Source organism: Vanderwaltozyma polyspora, genomic scaffold (assembly GCF_000150035.1).
Source record: "Vanderwaltozyma polyspora DSM 70294 KpolScaffold1002 genomic scaffold, whole genome shotgun sequence".
Classification (NCBI taxonomy): Eukaryota; Fungi; Ascomycota; class Saccharomycetes; order Saccharomycetales; family Saccharomycetaceae; genus Vanderwaltozyma; species Vanderwaltozyma polyspora.
Window position 1 is genome coordinate 252,321 of NW_001834693.1, and position 24,825 is coordinate 277,145.

The 24,825-nt window shown below is 32.8% G+C and overlaps 9 protein-coding genes, 2 non-coding genes and 1 further gene across 11 annotated transcripts, besides 2 other annotated features; 6 read left to right on the forward strand and 6 right to left on the reverse strand.

Moving 5' to 3' along the window:
• Window positions 1-9: 9 nt before the first annotated feature.
• On the reverse strand, window positions 10-1,920 carry CDC20 (ubiquitin-protein transferase activating protein CDC20; the record flags this gene model as incomplete). Its single annotated transcript, XM_001647261.1, has 1 exon — window positions 10-1,920. The coding sequence occupies one exon, from the start codon at window positions 1,918-1,920 to the stop codon at window positions 10-12; it is 1,911 nt and encodes a 636-aa protein (XP_001647311.1).
• Window positions 1,921-2,734: 814 nt separating this feature from the next.
• Window positions 2,735-3,562, reverse strand: ARO5 (Aro5p; the record flags this gene model as incomplete). Its single annotated transcript, XM_001647262.1, has 1 exon — window positions 2,735-3,562. The coding sequence occupies one exon, from the start codon at window positions 3,560-3,562 to the stop codon at window positions 2,735-2,737; it is 828 nt and encodes a 275-aa protein (XP_001647312.1).
• A 1,928-nt stretch (window positions 3,563-5,490) lies between these two features.
• Window positions 5,491-5,661: a sequence feature (similar to Tkp3 protein; correction of possible frameshift sequencing error).
• Kpol_1002p103 lies at window positions 5,491-5,859 on the forward strand (the record flags this gene model as incomplete).
• Window positions 5,665-5,859: a sequence feature (similar to Tkp3 protein; correction of possible frameshift sequencing error).
• A 2,680-nt stretch (window positions 5,860-8,539) lies between these two features.
• On the forward strand, window positions 8,540-8,612 carry Kpol_1002trna2. The gene has a single exon. It is a non-coding gene; the product is annotated as a tRNA-Ala (tRNA).
• Window positions 8,613-10,581: 1,969 nt separating this feature from the next.
• Kpol_1002trna3 lies at window positions 10,582-10,655 on the forward strand. Its single transcript has one exon. It is a non-coding gene; the product is annotated as a tRNA-Val (tRNA).
• Window positions 10,656-11,091: 436 nt separating this feature from the next.
• Window positions 11,092-12,780, reverse strand: LCB2 (serine C-palmitoyltransferase LCB2; the record flags this gene model as incomplete). The annotated part of the gene is made up of 1 exon (XM_001647263.1): window positions 11,092-12,780. The coding sequence occupies one exon, from the start codon at window positions 12,778-12,780 to the stop codon at window positions 11,092-11,094; it is 1,689 nt and encodes a 562-aa protein (XP_001647313.1).
• A 1,432-nt stretch (window positions 12,781-14,212) lies between these two features.
• Kpol_1002p105 (uncharacterized protein) lies at window positions 14,213-15,856 on the reverse strand (the record flags this gene model as incomplete). Its single annotated transcript, XM_001647264.1, has 1 exon — window positions 14,213-15,856. The coding sequence occupies one exon, from the start codon at window positions 15,854-15,856 to the stop codon at window positions 14,213-14,215; it is 1,644 nt and encodes a 547-aa protein (XP_001647314.1).
• Window positions 15,857-16,585: 729 nt separating this feature from the next.
• Kpol_1002p106 (uncharacterized protein) lies at window positions 16,586-17,935 on the forward strand (the record flags this gene model as incomplete). Its single annotated transcript, XM_001647265.1, has 1 exon — window positions 16,586-17,935. One exon carries the CDS (start codon window positions 16,586-16,588, stop codon window positions 17,933-17,935), a length of 1,350 nt encoding a protein of 449 aa, XP_001647315.1.
• Window positions 17,936-18,113: 178 nt separating this feature from the next.
• Window positions 18,114-18,551, reverse strand: Kpol_1002p107 (uncharacterized protein; the record flags this gene model as incomplete). The annotated part of the gene is made up of 1 exon (XM_001647266.1): window positions 18,114-18,551. The coding sequence occupies one exon, from the start codon at window positions 18,549-18,551 to the stop codon at window positions 18,114-18,116; it is 438 nt and encodes a 145-aa protein (XP_001647316.1).
• A 1,195-nt stretch (window positions 18,552-19,746) lies between these two features.
• Window positions 19,747-20,190, forward strand: RRN10 (Rrn10p; the record flags this gene model as incomplete). The annotated part of the gene is made up of 1 exon (XM_001647267.1): window positions 19,747-20,190. One exon carries the CDS (start codon window positions 19,747-19,749, stop codon window positions 20,188-20,190), a length of 444 nt encoding a protein of 147 aa, XP_001647317.1.
• Window positions 20,191-20,571: 381 nt separating this feature from the next.
• On the forward strand, window positions 20,572-22,584 carry NCL1 (tRNA (cytosine-C5-)-methyltransferase; the record flags this gene model as incomplete). Its single annotated transcript, XM_001647268.1, has 1 exon — window positions 20,572-22,584. One exon carries the CDS (start codon window positions 20,572-20,574, stop codon window positions 22,582-22,584), a length of 2,013 nt encoding a protein of 670 aa, XP_001647318.1.
• Window positions 22,585-22,945: 361 nt separating this feature from the next.
• Window positions 22,946-23,392, reverse strand: Kpol_1002p110 (nuclear transcription factor Y subunit beta; the record flags this gene model as incomplete). Its single annotated transcript, XM_001647269.1, has 1 exon — window positions 22,946-23,392. One exon carries the CDS (start codon window positions 23,390-23,392, stop codon window positions 22,946-22,948), a length of 447 nt encoding a protein of 148 aa, XP_001647319.1.
• Between the last annotated feature and the right edge of the window lie 1,433 nt (window positions 23,393-24,825).

Sequence of the window (24,825 nt, forward strand, 5' to 3'; positions counted from 1 at the left end):
AATGATTTATCATCTTATTAGGTAGTCACTTGTTTTTCTGGAAGTGATTCTTGTTGTAGAACTAGTGTTTGTTGGATTGCTGATGCTAGAATTCTCATTTAACATGTCTTCTTGTGTAGATAATTGAACATCGTCATCATTATTATGACTGAATAATCCAAGTAAGTCTTCTGTATCGACGATGTTTTTAGTTCTTCTTTGAAATTTTCTTCTTGGTTCAAATACCTTATAAAATTTTAAGTTTTCATCACCACCTACTGTGGCAATAGTTGTACCATCAGGAGATAATTGAGAACAACATATTCTTGATTCGTGAGCATGTTCAATTTCTGCTACTTTGAATTTTGTATCATAGTTGAATACTGAAATTGCATTTTCAGGGTTACCACCAGTGGCTACAATTTCACGACTCATTCCCGATGATGATGACGATGTTGACGATGATGATGTTGTTGTTGGTGGAGGTGATGGAGTGGTTGTGGAATTTCCATAACTTTGGCCCCAATGTAAAGATGAAACCTGTGAACCTGTATTAATAGATCCAACTTTTGCTCCGGTTGTAGTATGCCAGAAATGAATGTGTCTATCAGTTTGACCACCACCAGTAGCAAGAAGATTTGGAATATATGGACACCAACTCAATGCTTTAACAGCTGCATTATGTGTTCTTTTAACAAATTGTGGCATAGATGTTCTTGTGTCCCATATGACTACTGTATTATCATTGCCACCAGATGCTAATTGTAAACCATCATTTTTATATGCCAGACCACATACTTCACCTGAATGTTCCTCCCAGGTAGCCACTACATGGTTTTTTATTCTCACGTCATTTATTTGGATTTCACCACTACGAGAGCCTGTTGCAATCAATGTATCAAGCCAGGATAAGGAACCGATTCGTACCCCCAAGTTAGATCTCATAGTTCTTATTAGTGACATAGTCTCTACGTCCCAAATCTCAGTATTACCGTCATCTCTACCCACTGAAATATGGCAATCATCGTCAGACCAAGTGACACTTGAGATCGTGGTGGATTCGTATTCCGCCAGCATAGAAACTTCGCCTGAAGCACCATTCCATAAATATAAAGCATTATTTAGAGCAATAGCTAAGATATTTTTGGAAGACCAACTTAATAAATTCAAATAGAAATCATCTAAGAATCCTGGGGCATCTAATATTCTCTCAGGATTCCCATTTATTTTTCTCAATTTTATCAATTCAGGGTTGTTGTTTGAATTTTTAGGTTGATAATTATAACTTGTTCTTTTATGCATGCTGAAAGATTTTCTCATAAAAGATGATACAGGTGGTTGTGGCATATATTGTAAAATTCTTTGGTTTACGTCTAAACCACAAGCTTCCGCTACAGTTTGTTTGAATACGATTTTAGTTTGAGCCTTTAAATGAGCAGAAGGGGAGGCATTTGGTGGTGGTAATTCTTCTCTTATTGAAATTGGGTCCATTTTATTTTGTGAGTTGCCACTTAATAAAGGAATAAACCTATCAGTTTGGAAAACATGTTGATCATCTATATCCTGTGAATTTGTAGGCAATGTACTTGTAATTGAATTTAAATTATTGTTTGAGAAAGACTGTAAAGAAGAGCTAAACTGATTACTATTGGACATAGTCAAATTATTATTTGCAGACAAAGAATCTTCTTTGAAAAAGGATGAGTTTCTTTTAATCAACGGTGGAGCAGGTAAGTTTAATTTTGGCCTGTTAAATGATAAATCACCGATAGAATTTGAACTTTTAATATTCAAAGAAGTTGTTCTTCTTAATGAATTTTTAGTGATTTTTCCACTATTATTAGATTTTGAAGTAGCGATGACATTTAATTTTGCAGGAGAAGTTAAAGATAAGACAGATCTATTAGCATTGAACGCTAAGCTTTCATTAGTCTCCAACATCTTGAATTTCGGTTAAAATAATCTCCTATATGTATTATCTTTTTTTTTTTTTGGAATGCCACTATTATTATAGAGTAAGGAAAATGGGATGGATGATACACGATTGGGAAGGACAGAAAAGGTTTTTTTGACAAATATTTTTTTAAAATTGAGCTTTTCTCTTGTAACAATGTGAAGTTCCTTTTCTTTCTTTTTTCTTTTAATTATTAACTATTAATGAATAACTTTGGCCAACAAATATGAATCTTAAAATTCAATAACGACGACAATCAACAACGAGCAACAGTTTTTTTCGATATGCAATTACCCTTTAAGTGAAACAAAATATAAGGATCACAATTACAAATTTCCAATATACTTCAATCAATTTATAAAATAATAATAAATCTGCAATCCAGCCATATAAAGAGATCCTACTCGCAACAATTAACACTCTCTCAGCAACAGGCTCCCTCAAGAATCGAAAAAAAAATTTTACAATAACTAAAATTCAATTGTGAAGGCAACTAAAAACTACTTCTGTTCTTAGCTTTTTAAAAGGTTTCTTAGAGATCAAATCCTTTTGGTCCTTTTGCCTGTGTGTCTAGATTTTTTTTTTTTTGAGAAAGCTTTATAGTGATGATGACATTTGTTATCATGTTACCGAATCCGGTAAGGATATAGAAAGTAAGTACTAAACTAGAGATGAAATTAATATATTGAACTTAGACTAAAGTATGACAATAAAATGTGGAATCTATATAGTTTTGTAATATTTAATTTAGATAATGCAACAATATGATGATTTAATGGGGAGGGGGTCGTATCTGATTCATTAAAAGATTCTTCTGTTTGATATATTCAGACGTAGTTTTCTAGTCTCCAAGAAATCTTGAAACTTTATATCAGCTATTATATTTAGGATATCATTACTATTGTTTTGATTGTTTGGTGTTGTTGTTGGGGTGGTGTTTGTGACATGATTTGTTATGTATTCATTCAATGAGTTTGAATTTAGTATCAGTTCTCTATACCAGATTGAATTATTTCTTGTAAAAATTTGAATTTGTTCTAACAAAGAGTTGTCCACGTTGAATATCGAGGAGTCTGATAAACCAGTTTGTTTTGCATTGATGAATAGATTCTGCAGGATTTGATCTAATATTTTGAAGGATTCGAAGACTATTTCGAAGTCCTTGAAAGTTGAGATTAGAATCTTTTTGAACAAAGTTGCAAAATTAGGTAATTCTAACTGTTCGCTTAATATTTGTAAAAAATGGATCATAATTGAATGAATTTTCTGCAAAATATTTAAATTCACCGGTATGTAATCTACAGGTGATAAATCGGAATTATTTTTAATTGAACTTGATAGTTTTGTAATTAAATTTCTTGAATATATTAGCTCCAATGAGACTGAATTACCCAAAGACTGTAACTTGATGTTGTAATCAATGCTTGAATCGTTACAATTAATATCTAAACATAGCAAATGTTCTAATAGAATATCTATAAACTCGACAAATGGTTTTGTCAAAGATAAAATTAATTCTTTGAAAATTTTGTTCAAAACTTCTTGATTCTTTGGAGATAATTGTAACATATTGTTATTATCATCAAACATCGATAACTGAGAGTCTGTTATACCTGAAGAAAGCAACATGGTTTTAGAACAAATGCACAAACAAACAAACAACCGATCAAACTAAAGTATATATCCAATATACCAATCTACCCACGCATATATATATATATATATATCTTTACCTTAGAATATAATTAGTCAAAAAGTATTACTCACACTTATAATGATATATATACAATAGCAAAAAAATTTCTATAAAGTTAGTTACTCAAACCTTTCGAAATCAGTCATAGAAAGGTAGACTATTTATTAGATATTATAATTAGATTTCGATGAGTCAAAAAAAACTATTAAAATCACCACTTTGACAATTGCTCGTACTGCAAAAACTGAACAATCGAAAAATGGTCGACTATCGATAGTTTAAGTTACAGCACCTCAATCTAAACGGATTAGCCAACTTAGTATGGTAATTTGTTTCGTCTCATCTCATCTCATCGTGTGAATGGTCATTGCTTGGGCTTTTTTTTGGTCCTGTTTCTCCTATTCTTAAAAAAAAAAAAATTGAAATGAAATCAATTTCGAAATTACTCATTTTCGAATTACTCATTTCGGAATTGGGGCGAGGCCAAATGGGCAGAGGTGGAAAAGAGAAAGGAGAAAAGAAACGGTGTTTGGAGGAGAAGCGGTTATTGGTGGTAAATTTGTGTTTGAACCTGTTTTCTTTGTTGAGGTTGTGGATTTTATGTACAAAAGGAATTCTTCTTTATGTTTGATGGGTGAGACAACGAAGACAACGACGAATATAAGGTGAGGTGGTTCTTGTGTCAGTAATTGTGGTCGAGTGGTAACTAGAGGAAACTGTTTGTGTGAAGTAAACAGTTGCTTATGTGGTAATTATGTATTTTCAGATTATTTATAACGTTTTGTTGATGTAATAATTATTTGTAAGCCTAGGTGTCTATGCAAACGATGGTTTTTGTTAACAAAAAGTAAATATTTCGTTGTTATGCTTGATTAAACGAAATAAACCCTTCAGTTAGTTGATGTGTCTCATGGTACAAAGTTATTTAAATTAATATCGTTTATGTTGTCAGGGGAGCAAAAAAAAAAGAGAGAATAAAAACATATTCCAAGGGTGCCAATATGTCTCTTTATCCTTCCGATTCCCTAGCATCGTTAAGGTTTGGAATGAGATCTTTGTTATGTAATGATGATTATTTCTTTTGTTAGTACATACTTGGTGAAGTCTGTGAATAAGTTTAACTATTTTCGCTCACATCAAAGGTGCAATTGTCTTTTCATGTATTTTGTTCTTGTCTGATCTGTTAATTGACAAAGAGAATCATCAGAAACATATACATTGTACTCAATTACATCTATAATAGATTAAATATATGGTGGTTTAGAGCAATTTCATTTTAGGGATGCTCATTACAGGTCCGGAATACTGGTATTCTACTTTTTTCCTCACGAGTGACACTCCCGTCATTTATTTCAATAAGGGCGCCATGCATAAAAAAGACTAGTTTGCAATGTAGAGTTAATAATTCATCAGTATTATTTTGGTTATATTTAGTAGTATTTAGTAGTATAGATATCATATATACATAAATTATATCAAGGCTAGGAAAGTAGAATTAAGGATTAATGTGCATGTATGTATGTACGTATTATTTTGATATACCGTTTCCCTTTCTTTCCTTGTCCTATTTATGTCAAATCTTTTCATTTTTTTAGCAATGACGCAAGTCATAGTATAATTCATTATTATAGATATTTCTCTAACTTAATTGAAGTAATCATGTGCGTTGGAGATCGTACCACCCGGCCAGATTTTAATAAAATTCTAGATATTATTTAATTGTATGGTTAGTTTTGTATATTCAAGAATAAATGGGAGTTCGAATTTATTCAATGGATGCTTTTGGTGGAGATCTGTATAATGAGGTATACAAATATTAATATGCTGCGATCCCCTTTTCTATTTATAGCAACCTTGATAGTCTGAAATAACGTTGTGGCCATTGCACATATCTTGTAAACAAGCGAGGTCTATACGAAGTAACAGCGGAATAATTCACTTCTGGAAACCTATAAATATTCTCTATATGTTAGATTCTAACATAATTGAAATGCCAAGAACACAGCTAACCCAAAAAATAGAAGCTAAAAACTAAAAAAGAATGCATCTACCACTTGATTACGAAGTTGGTGAATTCGTTTTACTTCACAAGGATACACACCGTACAGGCGGAAAATATTGGAAGGCAAGACCCTTATATGAAGGACCATTTAAGATTGTAAAGAAGATAAATGAAGTGGCATTGGAACCAGGCTTACCGTATACATCGAATGTTCATAGAGTAATTAATAGAATACTTGTTTAAGAAACTGACATTAAGACCTGGTGAATACCCAAGAGAACAGTCGATAACAACACTCGAATTAGAACAAATGATATGAAAAATAAATACCATTCATTGTTGAATATAACTATAACGACTAGAATCAAGAATTATACGCATACCTTCAAAGACATAGACAATTTGCACTCCATATGAAGGTACCTGCATCACTACTCAGAAAAGTTATGAGACCAGACGAATTTGAAAGAAGAAATGACGTCATATTTAGAAAAGAAAACGAAAGTAGACAGAGAGAGAAGCTCCGCAGAAGAAGAGAGTCGAATCTAGAGGAGAGCGGATGTTGCATAGTAACCACCACCACTAGCTGCACAGCACAGCACGACTATAATTACCGAATTAAAGACCTTAACTTATTTGTCCTGTCTGATACATAAAATGATCCATTTGAACAAATATCGAAATTGAATTGGTTGCAAACTTCTGAGAACAGAAACTTATATAAAGAGGTCGACTAAGACAAGGGTTGAATATGATAAAATGTATATTCGAATTCAAGTTGTAGATATAGAGATATTAAAAAGATGTAATCTTGTTTGTATATAAAGAAGCAAAGAACGCATCAGGGTTCCTATAGTTACTATAAATATAATATCTGATAGCGCAATTCCAGTGTATTCACAGTTTATTTACAATGTGTTATAGCGTACAATCACAAAATACTATGAAGCTCAGGTCTTTTTTCAATTTGTTAGCATGTGCGGTAGTAATGCTCGTTATCCCAGAACTAGCGAAAAGAGGCATTTTTGTCTTTGCGTCCGGCAGGTTCTATATGAATCTGTGTTGGAGCAGAACGGATCCATGGGACTGGCCTATAGCGGCTATGTTGGTGTATCAAGGGAAATTGAGTAGATGTGTTGGTGCGATACTCCTACGAATACTGTCAGGGGAGGGGACAGAAATAAGTTGGAAAGATTCCAACATCAATAATTTACAGGTCATCTACGGTGGGCCTTAGACGGAGATGTCAATATAGCCAACCTGACATGGACCGATCTTCTACCGCTCGATATCGTGCGATAATGTCCTCTTTGGGAGACTCATCAAAGGTTATGTGATATCCCTGTTTTTAGCCGCTGTAAGTCAAATAACACTAGGATGCTTTATGGGTATGCACATAGGGAAATCGCATTTGACCTCCTTGTTACGAATTTTGCAGTTCATTTCATGACAAGCAATACGCAGTTTTTTGCGAAAAACCAGAGACGCTCCTCAACAGTTTTTAAAGAATGCAAGAAAGGAAACAGAAAAATACGTGCCTTTATACTCGTGGCGAATAAGTGTCAGTATAGAGATTCTGCGTAAAGAAGAATAGTTTCGAAGCAACTTGGAATGAACCGTCCCGCATCGAAGAGATTGCAGCTAAGAATATTTGCAAACTCCGAAACCGAGATCGAAAGGTAGGGCAAGCAACTTATGGCGGTTCGAAATTGAAGCAAGCTTATAGTTATTACGAGCCGGCAATCAGGACAGTTGCTGAATACACAAGGGTACTTGGTGACATTTTTGATAACATTAGAAGATGTTGACCAGAGCATATCAAAAGAACCCAAGAGAGGTTAACTCTTCGAAGCCGCCGATACCTGTAGTGTTTATACATAGTTTCAAACGGATGGTGGTATCCAGGAATAAGCCCAATAATATATGTTATTATTATTGAAATTAATAAAGACAAATAGTAACCACCATTCAAAACTATTGTATATTATTGTAGATTATTTACTTACTTTGTACATTAGAAAAGAAGATATACAATTCCTTTGATAATAGATGTTGTAACCTAAAATGTATGGTTTACACTAATGGGTTTCAAGGTTATGGCAGTAAAGGTTATGACAAATTGCAATTGATCGATCGCAAATGGCATACTCGACCTTCTAAGTAATTGCCAAATCATATCATAAGAAGTGAAGTGCAAAGGCATCATAATTTATTATCTTAAATTCATAATATTAAGATTATGAGATTGGATCTAAACATATAAAAAGGCATGACATTTTGGCACATCTAGAATATTGTTTATTCCAAATATTAATATATATTTATTTAGTTACATTTATAAGACACTACGGAGAAATAAATATAAATATTATATTAAAAACATCTTGTATCAATCACCAAAATGAATCAATCAGATATTACTTTTACATCTGAACATGTTACATGCTATTAACATTGATATTTAAAGAGATCATTGTATATTATTGTATATTATTGTATATTATTTAGTATCTTACTTTGTACATAAAAGAAAATATAGAAATTTATTATTATTAACAAGTATATTTACTTTAACTTACAGATCTCCACCCTTAAGATCCTATAGAATAAACGCTTACCAGCCTTCATTCTAACGTATACCAAATTCAATATACAATTAAATAATAATTAAAGGCCAAATAATACAAATAAGGAACATTCTGGAACCTTCTAGGTCAGAACACTTGTATCAATCAGATATTACTTTTACATCTGAACAACCAGCACTTATTCAACATGCCTCCTGTTAGATAGCTATAGCCTAATCATTCAGAAAGCGCTCAACAAAGAATAGAGGAAAAATAAAAAAGCATGACTGCTCATTTACAAACTGGATAACTACATTCTTTAAAATTTTCCAAGAAATCACGGGCGTGTGGCGTAGTTGGTAGCGCGCTCCCTTAGCATGGGAGAGGTCTTCGGTTCGACTCCGGACTCGTCCATTTCTTTTTATCCATTCTCATTCTACACAGTTAATATTAACATAGAATGAGATGTGATATTTTTTTCCTCATTGTTTTATACATCAAGATCATTATAGACTGTCCAATTGACTATTGAAACTAGTTATATATAGCTCATTACTATATCTACTACCAATTAAATTTTAGAATAATAAATTGAAATATTTATCGAATTTGAAGTCAACAGATTAAAGGATTGATTAAAGTCGAAATCCTATTGAATAAATACAATGCTGGAGTGCAGAATAAACTTATATTGTAATGTGATCAAGGAAATAAACTATAAATAAGGTGTATAAAATATCCTTTGTTGAAGGTTCTGCCTGAAACCTTATACAAAGGATATTCCCTTGTGAGTTCATTTGGTTCTTAGATTAATAGTTATGCCAATTCTGTTAAAGAAATTTCTTCTGTAGTTATTAGACACTAAGATTTAATATATAATATACCAAATATTCCTAAAACGCAACATGTCAACTAGTTCATCAGCAACCGATGATTACCCGTTATCTTTGAAATCAATTAACTAGCAATGACGAATTTTTACATTTGTAATATAAGTAATCAAAGAGCCGCCAAGATTACTAACACTTAATATGGTCTGTATCAGCTTCGATACTAGGTGTTCTCAAATGATACTACAAGAATATTAAATCAAATTTGGCTACCAATAATTTTATATATTTTATAGGTTAATAAGAATAGATAAGAGGAAGAATTCTTAAGACAAAGTAATGAACTTTGAGGAACTCTCAATTGTATTATTCTGATGTTTGTTTGTATAAACCTCGATAGCCGATGAGATATGTGTCGTGTCCACAACGATATTTCAGACTACCGACATTGCAATAAAGGGATATTATTGTATATTACTTGTAGAGAATTAAGTTGTAGATTTTCTACCGAATCATTCATAGAAATAGATTCTTTATTTATTTCCAAGGACATTCTTAATAAGTTGATATTGATCCGTTGTATTAAAGTATAAAATATACACATGGGAATATAGTACATATGATAAGTATCAATTAAGATCTCATCATTTCTTATATACATTGTTGGAAAAGTTTTCAGCGTCAGTAATACTTTCGTGTAAAGTAACATTTCTTTATCCTATATGAATAATGTCGTAATACGTATATATCACGTGTTACATCATGATTGTATTATTTGGCCTGTAATTATTATTTAATTGTATCTTTAAATTGGTATACGTTAGAATGAAGGCTGGTAGGCGTTTATTCTATAGGATCTTAAGGGTTGAGATCTGTAAGTTAAAGTAAATATACTTGTTAATAATAATAAAGTTCTATATTCTTTTATGTACAAAGTAAGATACTAAATAATATACAATAATATACAATAATATACAATAATGTACAATGGTCTCTTTAAATATCAATGTTAATAGCATGTAACAACATTCTTGTAGTGACACATATTTCTTCACCTTCAAGGTTCGTATGAAGTAACCTCGAAGTAGTCTCGAAATAATACATAATTCTGATAATATGATAAGTATCAATTAAGATCTCATCATTTCTTATATACAGTGTTGGAAAGGTTTTCAACGTCAGTAATAACACTTTCGTGTAAAGTAACATTTCTTTATCCTATATGAATAATTACTGGTTTGTAGTATTATTTTGGCTCATTGTGGTCACTTTTCTACTAGATAACTGGATCATTTCTTTATTCTGATACATAGTTATTTATTATATTACTATACATAATGTTCTTTTATACTTCAAGATGCCTTGAAGAATTTTCACTTCGGACAGACACTCGTGAGACATGATAATATGGCTTTATAAGAAAAGTCACATGACCAAATGTCAGCAAATTTAGAACATCATCGGCTATTTGTTTTCGTACAAACTGACAATAGCTCGTGACAACAGGTTTTGTAGTTAATAGTAAGAAAAACAAAAATTTCAACAAATAACTTGGTTTCGTGGTCTAGTTGGTTATGGCATCTGCTTAACACGCAGAACGTCCCCAGTTCGATCCTGGGCGAAATCAAATTTGTTTTTTGAAGTATTATTTACTTAATGCACTATCATTTTTTTTTAGAACTTAATCAACCTACTGTAGGATAATCATATCAGTAATGTCAAATGAAATCGATTTTTACCTCTATGATAGAAAGTTAATTGTTTACATTCTTTCTTGGAAGATAATTTAAAAGTTTTTTATAATGCTTTAATGATTTAAATTAAGGAGAAATTATACATGAACATACATAAAGTACCACTCGCATATACATTGTAGTTTATCGTTTATTGATTCTATTTTATTATCCTTGATTTTAATTTTTTTTGTTTTTATTCTCATTCAATTTCAATAAAATAGAAGATGCAATGACAATGCTTCAATTTACAAAATGTATAAGAAGGGAACATAATTTATTGAAAGAAGTTCAAAAATAATTGCAGAAAAATTTGAGGATGATTAATAATTAAATTGAGAAGAATTTACTATCTTTACAATCTTCTGGAGTTTTTCTCAATACTTCTTCAATATCCCATCTTGGTGGTCTTCCATCTTCTGGAACAGAGGCTTTACCTGAACTTACCTTTAAAAATAACTTATCACCAACTTCACTCACGTGACGCAATAGATAATCAATATCTTCCTTAGTCAAAGAGGAAGACATACAGAATCTAACTCTTGATTCGATCAATGGAGTTGCAGGATAGGCAACAACGACGACAGCGATCTTTCTTTGAAGCATCATTCTTGAGAAAGCAGGCATCTTAGAAGGACAATATAATAACATTGGAATAACAGGAGAATCAGGGGCACCATATACAATGAAACCCAATCTTTGTAAACCCAGACGCAAGTAACGAGAGTTGAAAGCAATACGCTGTAATCTTTCTTCACCTTCACCAGGATTTGTATCACCAGTAATTGTTTTCATTGAAGAGATAATTTGAGCCAATACAGGTGCGGCGATTGATTCACCATAATTTACTGTAGTCAAATCCAATCTAAACTTATCGATGATCCATTTATCACAAGCAATATAACCACCAGCGGCACCAAAAGATTTAGTCAAAGTACCCATTAAGATATCTACATCATTTGGATCAACACCAAATACGTCACAAACACCACGACCGCGAGGACCCATGGCACCGATGGAATGAGCTTCATCAACGTATAAATAACATTTATATTTCTTCTTCAAGGCAATCAAGTCAGGTAAATTACATAAAGTACCTTCCATTGAATATAAACCTTCGACACAAATGATAATTTTTTTCCAAGGACGGTTAGTCTTTGGTTGACCGATGACAATTTGTTCTCTGATGATTTTTTCCAAAGCTTTCATATCGTTATGTTTAAAAGTTCTGACAGCGGCACCTGATGACCTTACACCTGTTCTAATAGAAGTATGGTTCAATTCATCTGAAATGACCAAACATTTTGAATCCAAGAAAGAATTAAAGAAATTAGCGTTAGTACCGTAACCCATTGAGAAAACCATTGCATCTTCTTTACCCAAAAAGTTTGCTATTAAATTTTCAGCTTCTATATGTAAATCAGTAGTACCACTTTGAGATCTTGGGCCACCGACGTTGATACCATATTTCCTGACGGTGTCGATAGCAGCATCTGTACATTGACCTTCACTTTGAGCGAAACCCAAGTAGTTGTAAGAGGATAAGTTCAAACACATGGTAGTTTTACCGTTGTAGGTGAAATATTCGTTGAAATCGTGAGAGACTCTATCTATGCAACGAATGAATCTACCAGGGACACCTGTAGTTGGTCTTGAGAAACAGTCGTCAATTCTTTTTTTCAATCTTCTGACGTAAAAACTTTCGAATTTTGAGAACCAAGGAGCGTAACCATTTTGTTCTACGATATCTAAATGTTTATCTCTTTGAAATTTCAAACCTAAGAAATCATGAATGTGACCCAATATGATTAAGATCAAATAATTTAAATAGGTGATTAAGGAGATGTGATATGGGGGGGTATCTAAAATTGGAGGTTTCAAAGATTTTCCATTTAGACTTTTGACGTTGTATAGGTAACGTTTTGAAGTTAGAGTACCATATTCATTTTCTCTTTTGACTTCTATAGGTAAGATTTCTGGGGGGATCAAAGGTACTTGACGAGAACCAAAATCTGACATTTTGGTATGATGTGGTATAGAAGTAGGATGTAATGGGGGTATAAGTATGGTCTTATTTTGTTTTGGTTTCGAAAAACAAAGATATTGGAGAAGTGAATTTGTAATATGAAATTTAATAAAGTTTTATAAAGTAATTGTTGTTCATCCACGAGTTGAGAAATCCAAAAACCGAAATGAAACAAAACCTGATAAACTACAATTGAATGACCAAATTCAGGATAGGATAGGATGGGAGATGTATCAATCCAATCCGGCAGAAGTAATACTGAGTGAAAGTGATGAGAGCAGTATTGCAACCTAAATCGTAAGTAAGGTATTAAAGCAAAGCAAAGCAGAGCGAGGCCAAAGAATAAGTAGTATATTCTAATACAATGTGGAAAAAACCCTTTCTTGTTTGACGATGGTACACTTTATATGAGAACCGTGAATGGAGAGACAAGTGTATATGAATACATGTATATAGATATAGATATAGATAAGTTTATTTTAGTTTAGTATATTTTATTTTATTTTAGTTTTGAAATGAGAAAAGCAATCCGAATCGAAATCACAATCGCAACCCGCAATGGCAAGCGGAGGACGAGGACGAGGACGAGGACCAGAACCAAGGAGATTCTGACCAAGGACCAAGGTCGACATGTCGATGGAAGTAAATAAGTTGACAGATATAGATACAAATAGAGATGCAGATGCAGATACAGATGCTAATACCAATACATACAAACAAATAGAGATACAAACCCAACCAACCGTCCATGAACAACTCGAGAAGTGTAGCCTATGAGCAAGTATGGCAAATAAGAGCCAGTTGGGCATAGTTGGGCATAGTTGGGCATAGCTTAGTTTGTGTATGCCAACGACAACCATAACTAAGAAACCAACCAACCAACCAACTAACAAAGAGACAAAGAGACAAGATTCGAAAATACCCAACTCCTATCCTTTTCTTGCAACGGCCGGAAAGGGATGGACAGCAGCCTACAGGGAAAACGCTCGCAGTGCAGTGCAGTGCGGTGCTTAATTGTGCTTAACTGTGCTTAGTTGCGCGTAGCTGTGCCGTGCCGTGCTGGTAAGAGAGACACGTAGCTGTCGAAAACCAAACCAAACCAAATCGATCACAAATTTCTCTCAGAGCGGTGCGTGTGTTTGTGATAGGGGTTGGCGTCGTGCATGGATACACACCCGACAGGCTCAGAGGGCAACGCAGAACGAGAAGAAAATAAAATAATTTTTTCTTTTCTTTTCTTTTGTTTCCTTTCCTTTCCTTTCCTTTTCAGTTGCTGGTTTGACCAGATCCGCAAGAACAACTACTGTGTGAGGGAGAGGGAGAGCCAAACAAAAAACATAATACGCGTTCCTATCTGTGTATCAGTTCGTCTGATGTGATATATACCGTGTATGATGATACTGGTTCACTTCTCTTTTTTCATATTCACTCTACTTTGTACTCACCTGGCGATACTAACGTTATTGTGTTCGTTATACACGCTTTAGGTGTCTCTCTATCAATGTGTGATATCACCAACACTGTACCAGGCCACACACTTAACGCTTTAAAACATTTGTTCATGTGTTTACTCTCCATCCCAGAAAACGCTTCATCAAGTATCAATATCTCAGGCCTCTTCATTAAACTTCGAATGAACAATATATATTTTTGTTCACTAACACTCAACTCATTGAACTTACTCTCTACCTTCAATCCTCTTTCATTCAACATCTCTCCAACTTTGAAATATTCAATATATCTAACCACATCTGTGGCCTCATCCTCTCCCATCTTATCCCAGTTCTTAGTAAAATTACTAGATGAATCGTCATGTTTACCACTGCTTAATAAATCAATTATCCTTAACTCATCACCGTATTTCTTAATCACCATAGAATGCAATTCTGGAGACGTCATACCGATTTTCTTATTGATATCAAAATAATTACTCTTACCCGTCTTCCTAACTATCCCATTCTCAACTATTCTGGAATTCCATCCTTGTGGATGATCCGCTGTGATTAACGATATTAACGTAGACTTACCACTACCGTTATGACCAACTATTTGCCATTTACTTCCTATCTCAACACCCCAATTAATATCTTCTAATATCTTGCAGCCCTTATACGAAACGCTGACACCTTTAAATTCAAGCGCCTTCGGCATCTTTTTTATAACTTCTTCATCCAGACCGTATAATGAATGTCCTTTGATTATTTCAAGTAAAGCTCTATCGTCTTCATCACTTTCATTTTCAATTTCACTAACAATCAGTTCTTGTTTAACTTTCATGATGTTATCAATATTTTCTCCAATCGGACCTTGGAATTCAATGCCAGTTTCTGTAACATACACAATATGTGTACACCATTCAGGTATCTCATCTTGTACTCTTAGTCCAATCACCACCGAGCATCCTGAGTTGTTTAAGCGCTTCTCCTCGTAACTACTGAGAAATTCAGATATTACTGTAGTCGCTTCTGAATCCAGCCCTAAGAATGGATCATCTACAATTAATAAATCAGGTTCTTTTAAAAGAGTATGTGCCAGACGAGCTCTTCTCATCTGTCCATTACTTAATCCCATTATCCATCTATCTTCCAAATCTTTCAATTTTAATGTTTCAATTAATGTTTCATATAATTCCATATTTACTTTTCTGGAAGTAGTAACTACATCATATGAAACTTGATTTGAACCAATGGCATTGTCTAGAATAAATTGCTTACATGTTCTATCAAAATCATCTTTGAAGTACTCATATCTTGCACTTAGATGAGCTGTAGGTTCGACTCCTTTAAATTGAACCTGCTGGACATTAAACCCTACAGCATCACCACTCTTATGCTTATTACAACTATTTCCATATTTTAATGATGTCGGTGGATCGTTTAAATATTTATTACTTAGTACATTAGCAAATAATGATTTCGCAGGTCCCCATATAACCCATTTTTCTTTACGATTTATTTGAAAATGCTGTATTTTATTTGGGAACACTGGTTTGGAATTCTTGACTAACGATGATTTGAAAAGTCCATTAACAATTTTCACCACCAGTTTAGTATCCTTTGATATCGTCATCTAGCCAATAAGGGAAAGAAATCACTGTGGAAATTTAAAAAGGGAAATACAGAGAAAACTCAATTATTTATGTATACAAATATAATAGCCAAATCAAAAATCTATCACCTATGGATATTAATTATACTTCAATCATAAAAAAACCAAAGGAACCACTATAATCAAAATATTAAAATGCAAATTTAATAGATGTCTCAGGAAACAACCTTTTTTAATCAATAGCTTACCAGTTTGACGTTCCTGATTTATCTGATTCTTAAATTTATTTTTCAATTGGTTAATAAACTAAACCATAATACAAAACCAACTATCAAGATACTAGATCTGAACTGATTTATCCTCTATCAAACCATGTTCTTGTATTAAATAATTAAGGAATCATGACCTTCGTCTATAGTCGCATCTCTGTCTGTATTAATCATCTCTTTACATATTATAATTATTAGATCAAAACTAAATTACCCGGATCTCATGATATTTTTCATCTTCGTCGTTAGAGGCTCCCCTTCCAATTTCGTATATTGAAAAATGCCTTTTCGAAATCGAGCTTACAAAATAATTAGAGATTTTAAACGCAATACCATCAATTGATTAAATAATTTTAATTTTAATTTCAAATTTGTTAAAGATTTAATATTTCAATCTTTTGATAAGTGGTTTTTGATTTTTGTATTCATTTTAGAATTTAACAATCTCCAAGTTGAAATAAATATTAATATTTAGGATACAATGGATCAAGAAACATTAGATACTGAATATGATGTCATCGTTTTAGGTACAGGTTTAACCGAATGTATCTTATCAGGCTTACTATCTGTTGATGGTAAAAAAGTTTTACATATTGATAAGCAAGACCATTATGGTGGTGAAGCTGCTTCTTTGAATCTATCACAATTATACGCTAAACTTAAAGATGGTCAAATTTCAAAAGAAGAAAGAGAAAATAAGTTCGGTAAGGATAGAGATTGGAGTGTTGATTTAATTCCTAAATTCTTGATGGCAAATGGTGAATTGACTAATATCTTGGTTCATACTGATGTCACTAGATATGTTGATTTCAAACAAATCTCAGGTTCTTATGTTTTTAAGAATGGTAAAATTTATAAAGTTCCTGCTAATGAAATGGAAGCTATTTCATCACCATTGATGGGTATTTTTGAAAAACGTAGAATGAAGAAGTTCTTAGAATGGATAGCAAATTATAAAGAAGATGAAATTAAAACCCATCAAGGCTTAGATTTAGATAAAAATACCATGGATGAAGTTTATTATAAATTTGGTTTGGGTAATTCTACCAAGGAATTCATAGGCCACGCAATGGCTTTATGGACTAATGATGATTATATCAATCAACCAGCAAGACCAACTTTTGAAAGAATTCTACTATATTCTCAAAGTGTTGCCCGTTATGGTAAGTCTCCTTATCTATATCCACTATATGGTTTAGGGGAATTACCTCAAGGTTTCGCTCGTTTATCAGCAATTTATGGTGGTACATATATGTTGGATACACCAATTGATGAAGTTGAATACACAGATGATAAGAAGTTTAAAGCTGTGAAAACTAAGTTAGGCACATTTACCGCCCCACTTGTTATCGCTGACCCTACATATTTCCCAGATAAATGTCGTCCAAGCGGCCAAAAAGTTATCAGAGCCATTTGCGTTCTAGACCATCCAATTTCTGGTACAGCTGATGCAGATTCATTACAAATTATCATTCCACAAAGTCAAGTTGGCAGGAAGAATGATATTTATGTTGCCGTAGTTTCTGACGCGCATAATATTTGTGCCAAGGGTCATTATTTAGCTATTGTTTCTACAATTATTGAAACTGACACACCATCATTAGAGTTGGATGCTGCATTTAAATTATTGGGTAATATTGAAGAAAAATTCATCAATGTGGTTGAATTGTATGAACCAGTAGAAGACGGATCTAAGGACAACATCTACATTTCTAAATCTTATGACGCCTCATCTCACTTCGAGTCTATGACTGATGATGTCAAGGATATCTACTTCAGAGTCACTGGCCACCCATTAGTATTAAAACCTAGAGATACTCAAGAAGAATAAACATAAATAATGATCAAATAAACTTATATATGTAGATATATATCAAATTTTTATACAATGTTTATATAGGAACATATAAATCTATGATAAATAATATTAATACAATGATAAAGATGTATCAATAAATGCGAAGATGTTAACTAACCATGAAGTAATGTAATAATGGTTAATGCTCTTATTAAATTGGTTTCATTAACCGTTTTTGACAGTTTGCTCGGGTATGGCCAATTTCATTACAAAATGAACAAGCGATTTTATTTTTCTTCTTCTTTTTCTTCTTAGTTGTAAGTTTACTATCGTCGTTAATATCCTTATCAACAATTTCAACATTATCATCTATTACAGGTAATAATATGAATTTTTCATGTTTATCATTCTCTATAATATCGAATTTATTTTTATCTTTAATCAGAATTTTCTCAATTTTACCTTTATCTAAGATTACTTTATTACCTTTAAATAATTCATTTGATAAATTTATAAAAGTTTCCAAATTTTTATGACTAATTTCATCATTATTATCGATGCTTTGTTTCTTTTCTAGAATTAATTTTGCAATTTGATCCATTGCCAACGATAATTTTATCAAATCATCACCAGTATTTGAGCTTGTCATATTTTACACATAGAAAACTTAAAATTATAATACAGGCGAGCTAAAGAGCTATCCCACTTGGTCCAAAATATGGTAAAGGTATTTAAATTAAAATGTTTAAATGGATAAATAAAAATATTTTAGAAGCCAAGTTTTTTATACCCTTTTTTTGGGCAACAAGGTAAGATGAGATGAGATGAGATGCGGTAAGTTGATATTTAATTAATTAATTCAAAATATTAAGTTAACCACACGTGATGATACAGATAACCGTTTAAAACTACAAAACAAAAAATACCAAAACATCATTTTCCAAAATTTCTTCAGGCTGTAATGGCTTCATGGTGGAACTGTTAACCTTGAGAATTCTGACATGGGATCAATTCCCAACGGTCAGACACATGTCACTAACCGTCTTTGAGCGGTGAAGTTGCGTCCGCGTAGCTGTGCTGTGTTCGATGGTATTTCAGTCGTTTTAGCAAGATGTGTCCCGGTTAAAATTTAATCGATCCTTGCGGGAGTTGTCCGATATCGGTCGGCATGAGAAGTCTGTCGTATCGTACGGTACAGCAATGTAATCAATTGTGTTCTTCCCCTCAAAAGGAAGGTGCTGCTCTTACCGTTATTAGGGGAGTTTCATCCAGCAATGACAAGAGCTACCCGTAATGGAGGCGGTCGGGATTGCACTGTCTGCTTCGTGGTCAGTTCTCTGATCCACATCGACTGCCGTGAAATTATCTCTTCTCGTCTAACGGGATATGGGGTTATTCTTCAGGAACCACCGCATTTCTTTTTTGGTTGGTTTACCAATTGTGTGCAAAATGCCTCTCTCTGTATATTTTTACCAGTTTGCGGTGCTCATTACATGAACTGTCATATTTGATAGCGATGCGTCTACATTCAAGTTACGAAATTTTTGATTTTGATTTTGATTTTGAACTTCATAATTTCTGAATTTATTTCCAGTTTAAGTAACTTTTGTTATTTTTACCAGTTCCGGATGACAGTATCAATTTATGGTAATTACAAAAATCAATTTGAATAGTTAACATTTAATCTAATAAAGTATTAATTATAACGATAGTTTATCATATACGATATATTTACTAGTTCAACTTGGTGATTATAGTTAAAAATACAATTAAGTGTTACCAGCAACCCAACTTAAACTACCTCTAGCAGTGAAGAAGGAACAATCAACCACTAATATTTACAGATGGATCGAAATATTTATGAAGCTTGTAGCGATCTGATAAAAAGATTTAATAACCAACCAGTTAGCGCAGATGAAGTATTAGCTGAGAAAATTGACCACCTAGTACCTATTCCATTTAAAAGTAGAGAAGAATTAGAACTCATTGCGATGAAAGACCAAAATGAAGGATTATATCAAGATGATTTAATGCCAAACCTGGATTTAAGAGTGCTTCACTATTATGCCACACAATTATGTTTAAGAAAATATCCACATCTAATAAATAGATTCGAGGAATCAAGTCTGATAACATTAGGTTTACTGATAGAAAAATGGTTAAAGGATATGCTAGTTGTAGAAGTTGAAAATGGTGATGAAGAAATAATCTCAAATTCATTAAGCGAAGGACCTTCTCAGTTTATTTCAAAGGTAATAAACTATGAAGATGCACCTGCTGATATATGATACAGAAATGTACAAAATCTACAATGCCATCCATAATAGAGATAAACTAAAAGAAGTGATTGCTGGCAAGATTGCACTTTATTAAATATATCTCATCTCATCTCACCTGAACACACACACTTCGTTAATGATGACTACTAATAACATCGATTTCTTTTCATGAAATCAAATTTTTTTCTGTTTCTGACAAAAAAAATTGTTCAGAGCTCATCGATTCTCAGAAGAGATATAATGGTAAAACTACTTACATATTTCACATATATTAACACAATTTAATCATCCAATATTCAAATATATACTTAACGTTATCCTCTGGGTATCATTTCTATTTTATTTGTCGAAGATATTTTCTTACCAGAGTAGAAAGCTGTATATTTAACAATGGGTAGAAGAAATAAGTATAGGAAAGGTAACAAGAAAACTTTTGGTGCTCGTGATGATTCAAAAGCTCAAAAAAACTGGGATGAGCTAGTTAAGGACAATGAAAAATGGGAATCTTATTATAAGAACTTAGGTATCATTCCAGAAAATGAATGGGACCAATTTAAAACTACTTGTCAAGCTCCATTGCCTTTAACTTTTAGAATTACCGGTTCAAGAAACCATGCCAATGAAGTCTCACGTCTATTTAAGGAAAAGCACTTGCCAAATTTGACAGATGTAGAATTCGAAGGTGAAAAATTAAAGGCACCAGCCAATTTACCTTGGTATCCAAACCATTTGGCTTGGCAATTAGATGTACCAAAAACAGTTATTAGAAAAAATGAACAATTCGCAAAGACTCAAAGATTCTTAGTGGTTGAAAATGCTGTTGGTAACATTTCAAGACAAGAAGCTGTCTCTATGATTCCACCAATTGTCTTGGAAGTTAAACCACATCACACCGTTTTAGATATGTGTGCTGCCCCAGGTTCTAAAACCGCTCAATTGATTGAAGCTTTGCATATGGAAGATGATGAACCAAGTGGGTTTGTTGTCGCCAATGATGCAGATGCAAAGAGATCCCACATGTTGGTCCATCAATTAAAAAGATTGAACAGTGCCAATTTAATGGTTGTAAACCATGATGCCCAATTTTTCCCTCGTATTAAGCTGCATGAAGATGCTACCCAAAAGAAAGATGTCCTAAGATTTGATAGAGTTTTATGTGATGTTCCATGCTCTGGTGATGGTACTATGAGAAAAAATGTTAACGTTTGGAGAGACTGGAACACTCAAAGTGGTTTAGGTTTACACACAGTTCAATTGAACATTTTGAACAGAGGTTTACACCTTTTGAAACCAAAGGGTAGACTAGTTTACTCTACTTGTTCTATGAATCCAATTGAAAATGAAGCTGTTGTTGCTGCTGCTTTGAGAAAATGGGGTGACAAAATTCGTCTAGTTAATTGTGATGATAAATTACCAGGTCTAGTCAGATCAAAGGGTATTTCCACTTGGCCTGTTGTTGACAGAAATATGGAAGAAAAGAAGAAGGGTGACGAAAACACCGTCGAATCTTGGTTTGCGCCAACTCCAGAAGAGGCTGAAAAATTTGATTTGTCAAGCTGTATCAGAGTCTACCCACACCAACAAAATACTGGTGGTTTCTTCATTACTGTTTTTGAAAAGTTAGATGATGAAGAAGATGCTGTTGCCTCTGAAGAACCATTACAAAAGAAATTTAAATCTGCTGAACCTCAGAAGAAAGAAAAATTACCTCGTGATGCTAATGAAGAACCATTTGTTTTCATTGATTCAGAGCATGAATCTTTGAAAAGTTGTTGGAATTTTTACGGTATCGATAATATCTTTGACAGAACAACATGTTTGGTGCGTAATGCTACTGGTGAACCAACTAGAGTTGTCTATACCGTATGTCCAGCTTTGAAGGATATTATTAAGGCCAACGAAGACAGATTAAAGATTATATATTCCGGTGTCAAATTATTTGTATCTCAAAGAAGTGACATTGAATGTCCATGGAGAATTCAAAGTGAAGCTTTACCAATCATGAAGCATCACATGCAATCAGACAGAATTGTCCAAGGTTCTCTAGAATTATTAAAATTCTTGTTACAAGAATCATTCCCAAGCTTTGACGGTATCTCTGAACAAAAGGTAGATGATGAATTTGTTACTAAGATGAGAGATTTGAGCTCTGGTTGTTGCTTCTTAGAAGTTAAGAGAGAAGGTGATGAAGTTGAATCATTATTTTTACCTGTATGGAAAGGTAGCAAGTGTATTAATTTGATGGTTTGTAAGGAAGATACTCACGAATTATTATACAGAATTTTTGGCATTGAAACTGAGGCTAAAGACAATCCAAAGGCCAAGGCCCAAGCAGAAAAAAAAGCGGCAGAAGAAGCTGCTAAGGCAAATGAATCTACAGAAACCAAAGAAGTTTCAAATTAAAACATCAATTTGATTCAAATTTTAGTTAAGGTATTAGATTATATTTGTAATAGAGTCTTTATATAGTGTACAATAGAACCAACTCAATATATTATTGTAGGGATACTTTTCTCTTGTAGCTGAAAATATTAATATCATCTAAAAAGATTAAATTCATATATAACCTACAGAGTTTTAAGGCACCATTGTAAATTAATTTTTAAATGTTAAAGAGTTATTTTATATTTTGGAAGGAAGAATATTAAAGAATATCATTAATTAGTAATTTTGATTTTGAGGAATATATATTTTTGACATTAGATTGTGGTATGAAGAATGTTTCAAATATACCTAGGAATTGAAATTGGTAAAATAGAATAGATCATTGTTCATTTTCAAGCAATTCCAATTCTTGTTCATATAATACTTGGTTCTTCATTACTAAATGTTGCCTATATTTTGCCAGATAAATTTTTAGTACCTCTGCATAATTTTCGAAACCTAGATTATATAAAGATATAAGTATATCTTCACCATTGATAGTTTTCCTCTTTTCCAGTATACAACCATCACTAGCTTCACTTGTTACAAAAGATATAAATTCACTTACGCATTCTTGCATACATTCTTTTGCATCTTTAGAAACTTTTGTAGTTTGAGGTAATGCATTTTTCATTAATTTCGAAACGTTATTTATTGGTAACCACCTATCTTGTTCTCTCAATTCATTTATAAACTGATTATTAGAATGATTACTGTCACTACTGCTAGGTACGAAGTTATCGATATAGGAATTTGCTGGCACCGATCTCATCAACCCTTGATTCATGGTTTTAATAAAATGTAAAATGCTTTCAAAAATGTGGGTTAAAATTTTCCTTTTTTTACAAGATAGCTAGCTAGTTTTAATCTGATAGTGACACTTTCGAGAATCTACCTTCTTGAAATATTAACAACACCAATTCTATTGTAACACCTTAAATCTTGAATTGAACAATTATTAATTAATAGCCCAACAAGTTAAAATATAAACAAGAACATCAAGAATCAAATTTCATATAATATACAGTTAGTACCACTGGAGTTCAATATCGAAAAGCTGTCATTGAAATTGGTGATGTGATAGTTATGGTAGAAAAATTCCGATAGATAAACTATATAAGCATTCCAATAGGTTTAACGATTGTACTCATCACGATCAATGAATCAATGTAGTCGTTGCAATTTACATTTGTTAGCTAAACTAGAAAAGAAAGAAAAAAAACATGAATAATTGTTATTATAAACCAGAAGGAACCCACCTCCAAAGAGATTTCTTCAACCCCATTCAATATATTCCCAAAACGTTCTTCTTATTACTTTTTTACTCAGCTACGATTAAGACTACCACCTGCTAGGTACTACTCATCGCAGAGGATATATCCAACATCCCTCATAGCACTAAAACCAAGATATTTAAATAGCAACATCAAGTTTCAAAAGTTCAACCAATGATAATAAGTTTCAAGATTTTTATTTTCAATAAAATATTCCAGTTCTCCTACAACGGTACTCTTACATCAATACTCCTACTAGTCTAATACTATAAACGGTACAGAGATTTATGTCATGGAACCAAACCAAATTTGTGAAGTAGGCATAAATGTGCAACCATAAAAAGATTAATAATATCTTTAAAGAAAGTACCCAATATCCGCAATTTATGAGTAAAGAGTTGGACAGGTTTCCAGGACAGGGCAAGGTAAGGCAAAGGAAACTAGAAAAACTTTTCATACTTGATTTCTGATTCAAGTTCTAATTCCTAATATATATTCGATAACATTTACAAGAAACTGCATAAGAAAAATGTAATTTCTTACTAACATTCATTTTTGTACTAGAACAACAAAGATTACTGGAACTATAAAATGGATAAAATACCTCCCAATCTATTTAATGTAAAAGAATATGCAATCAGTCGTGTATAAATAAGCATTATATCCACTTATCTTGAAAAATTTCTATTAGACACCATTTTAGCAAAAAGCATTGATAAAATGGAGTTGTCATACCATCAATTCTTGCAAAATTATAGTGGTAGTGGTACTGGCAACATGATCTTACAAATGCACTTAATCCAGTTTTATAGATACTTTATTGCTCTTCTGTCTTGCTCTTTCAGACATTTCTTGTTTCAAAGTCGAAGTCGAAGTCGAAGTCGAAGCCCAGTTATAATTTTGAAAATTGTTTTGTCTTGAAACATCTTTCGAACAGAGAATGTTT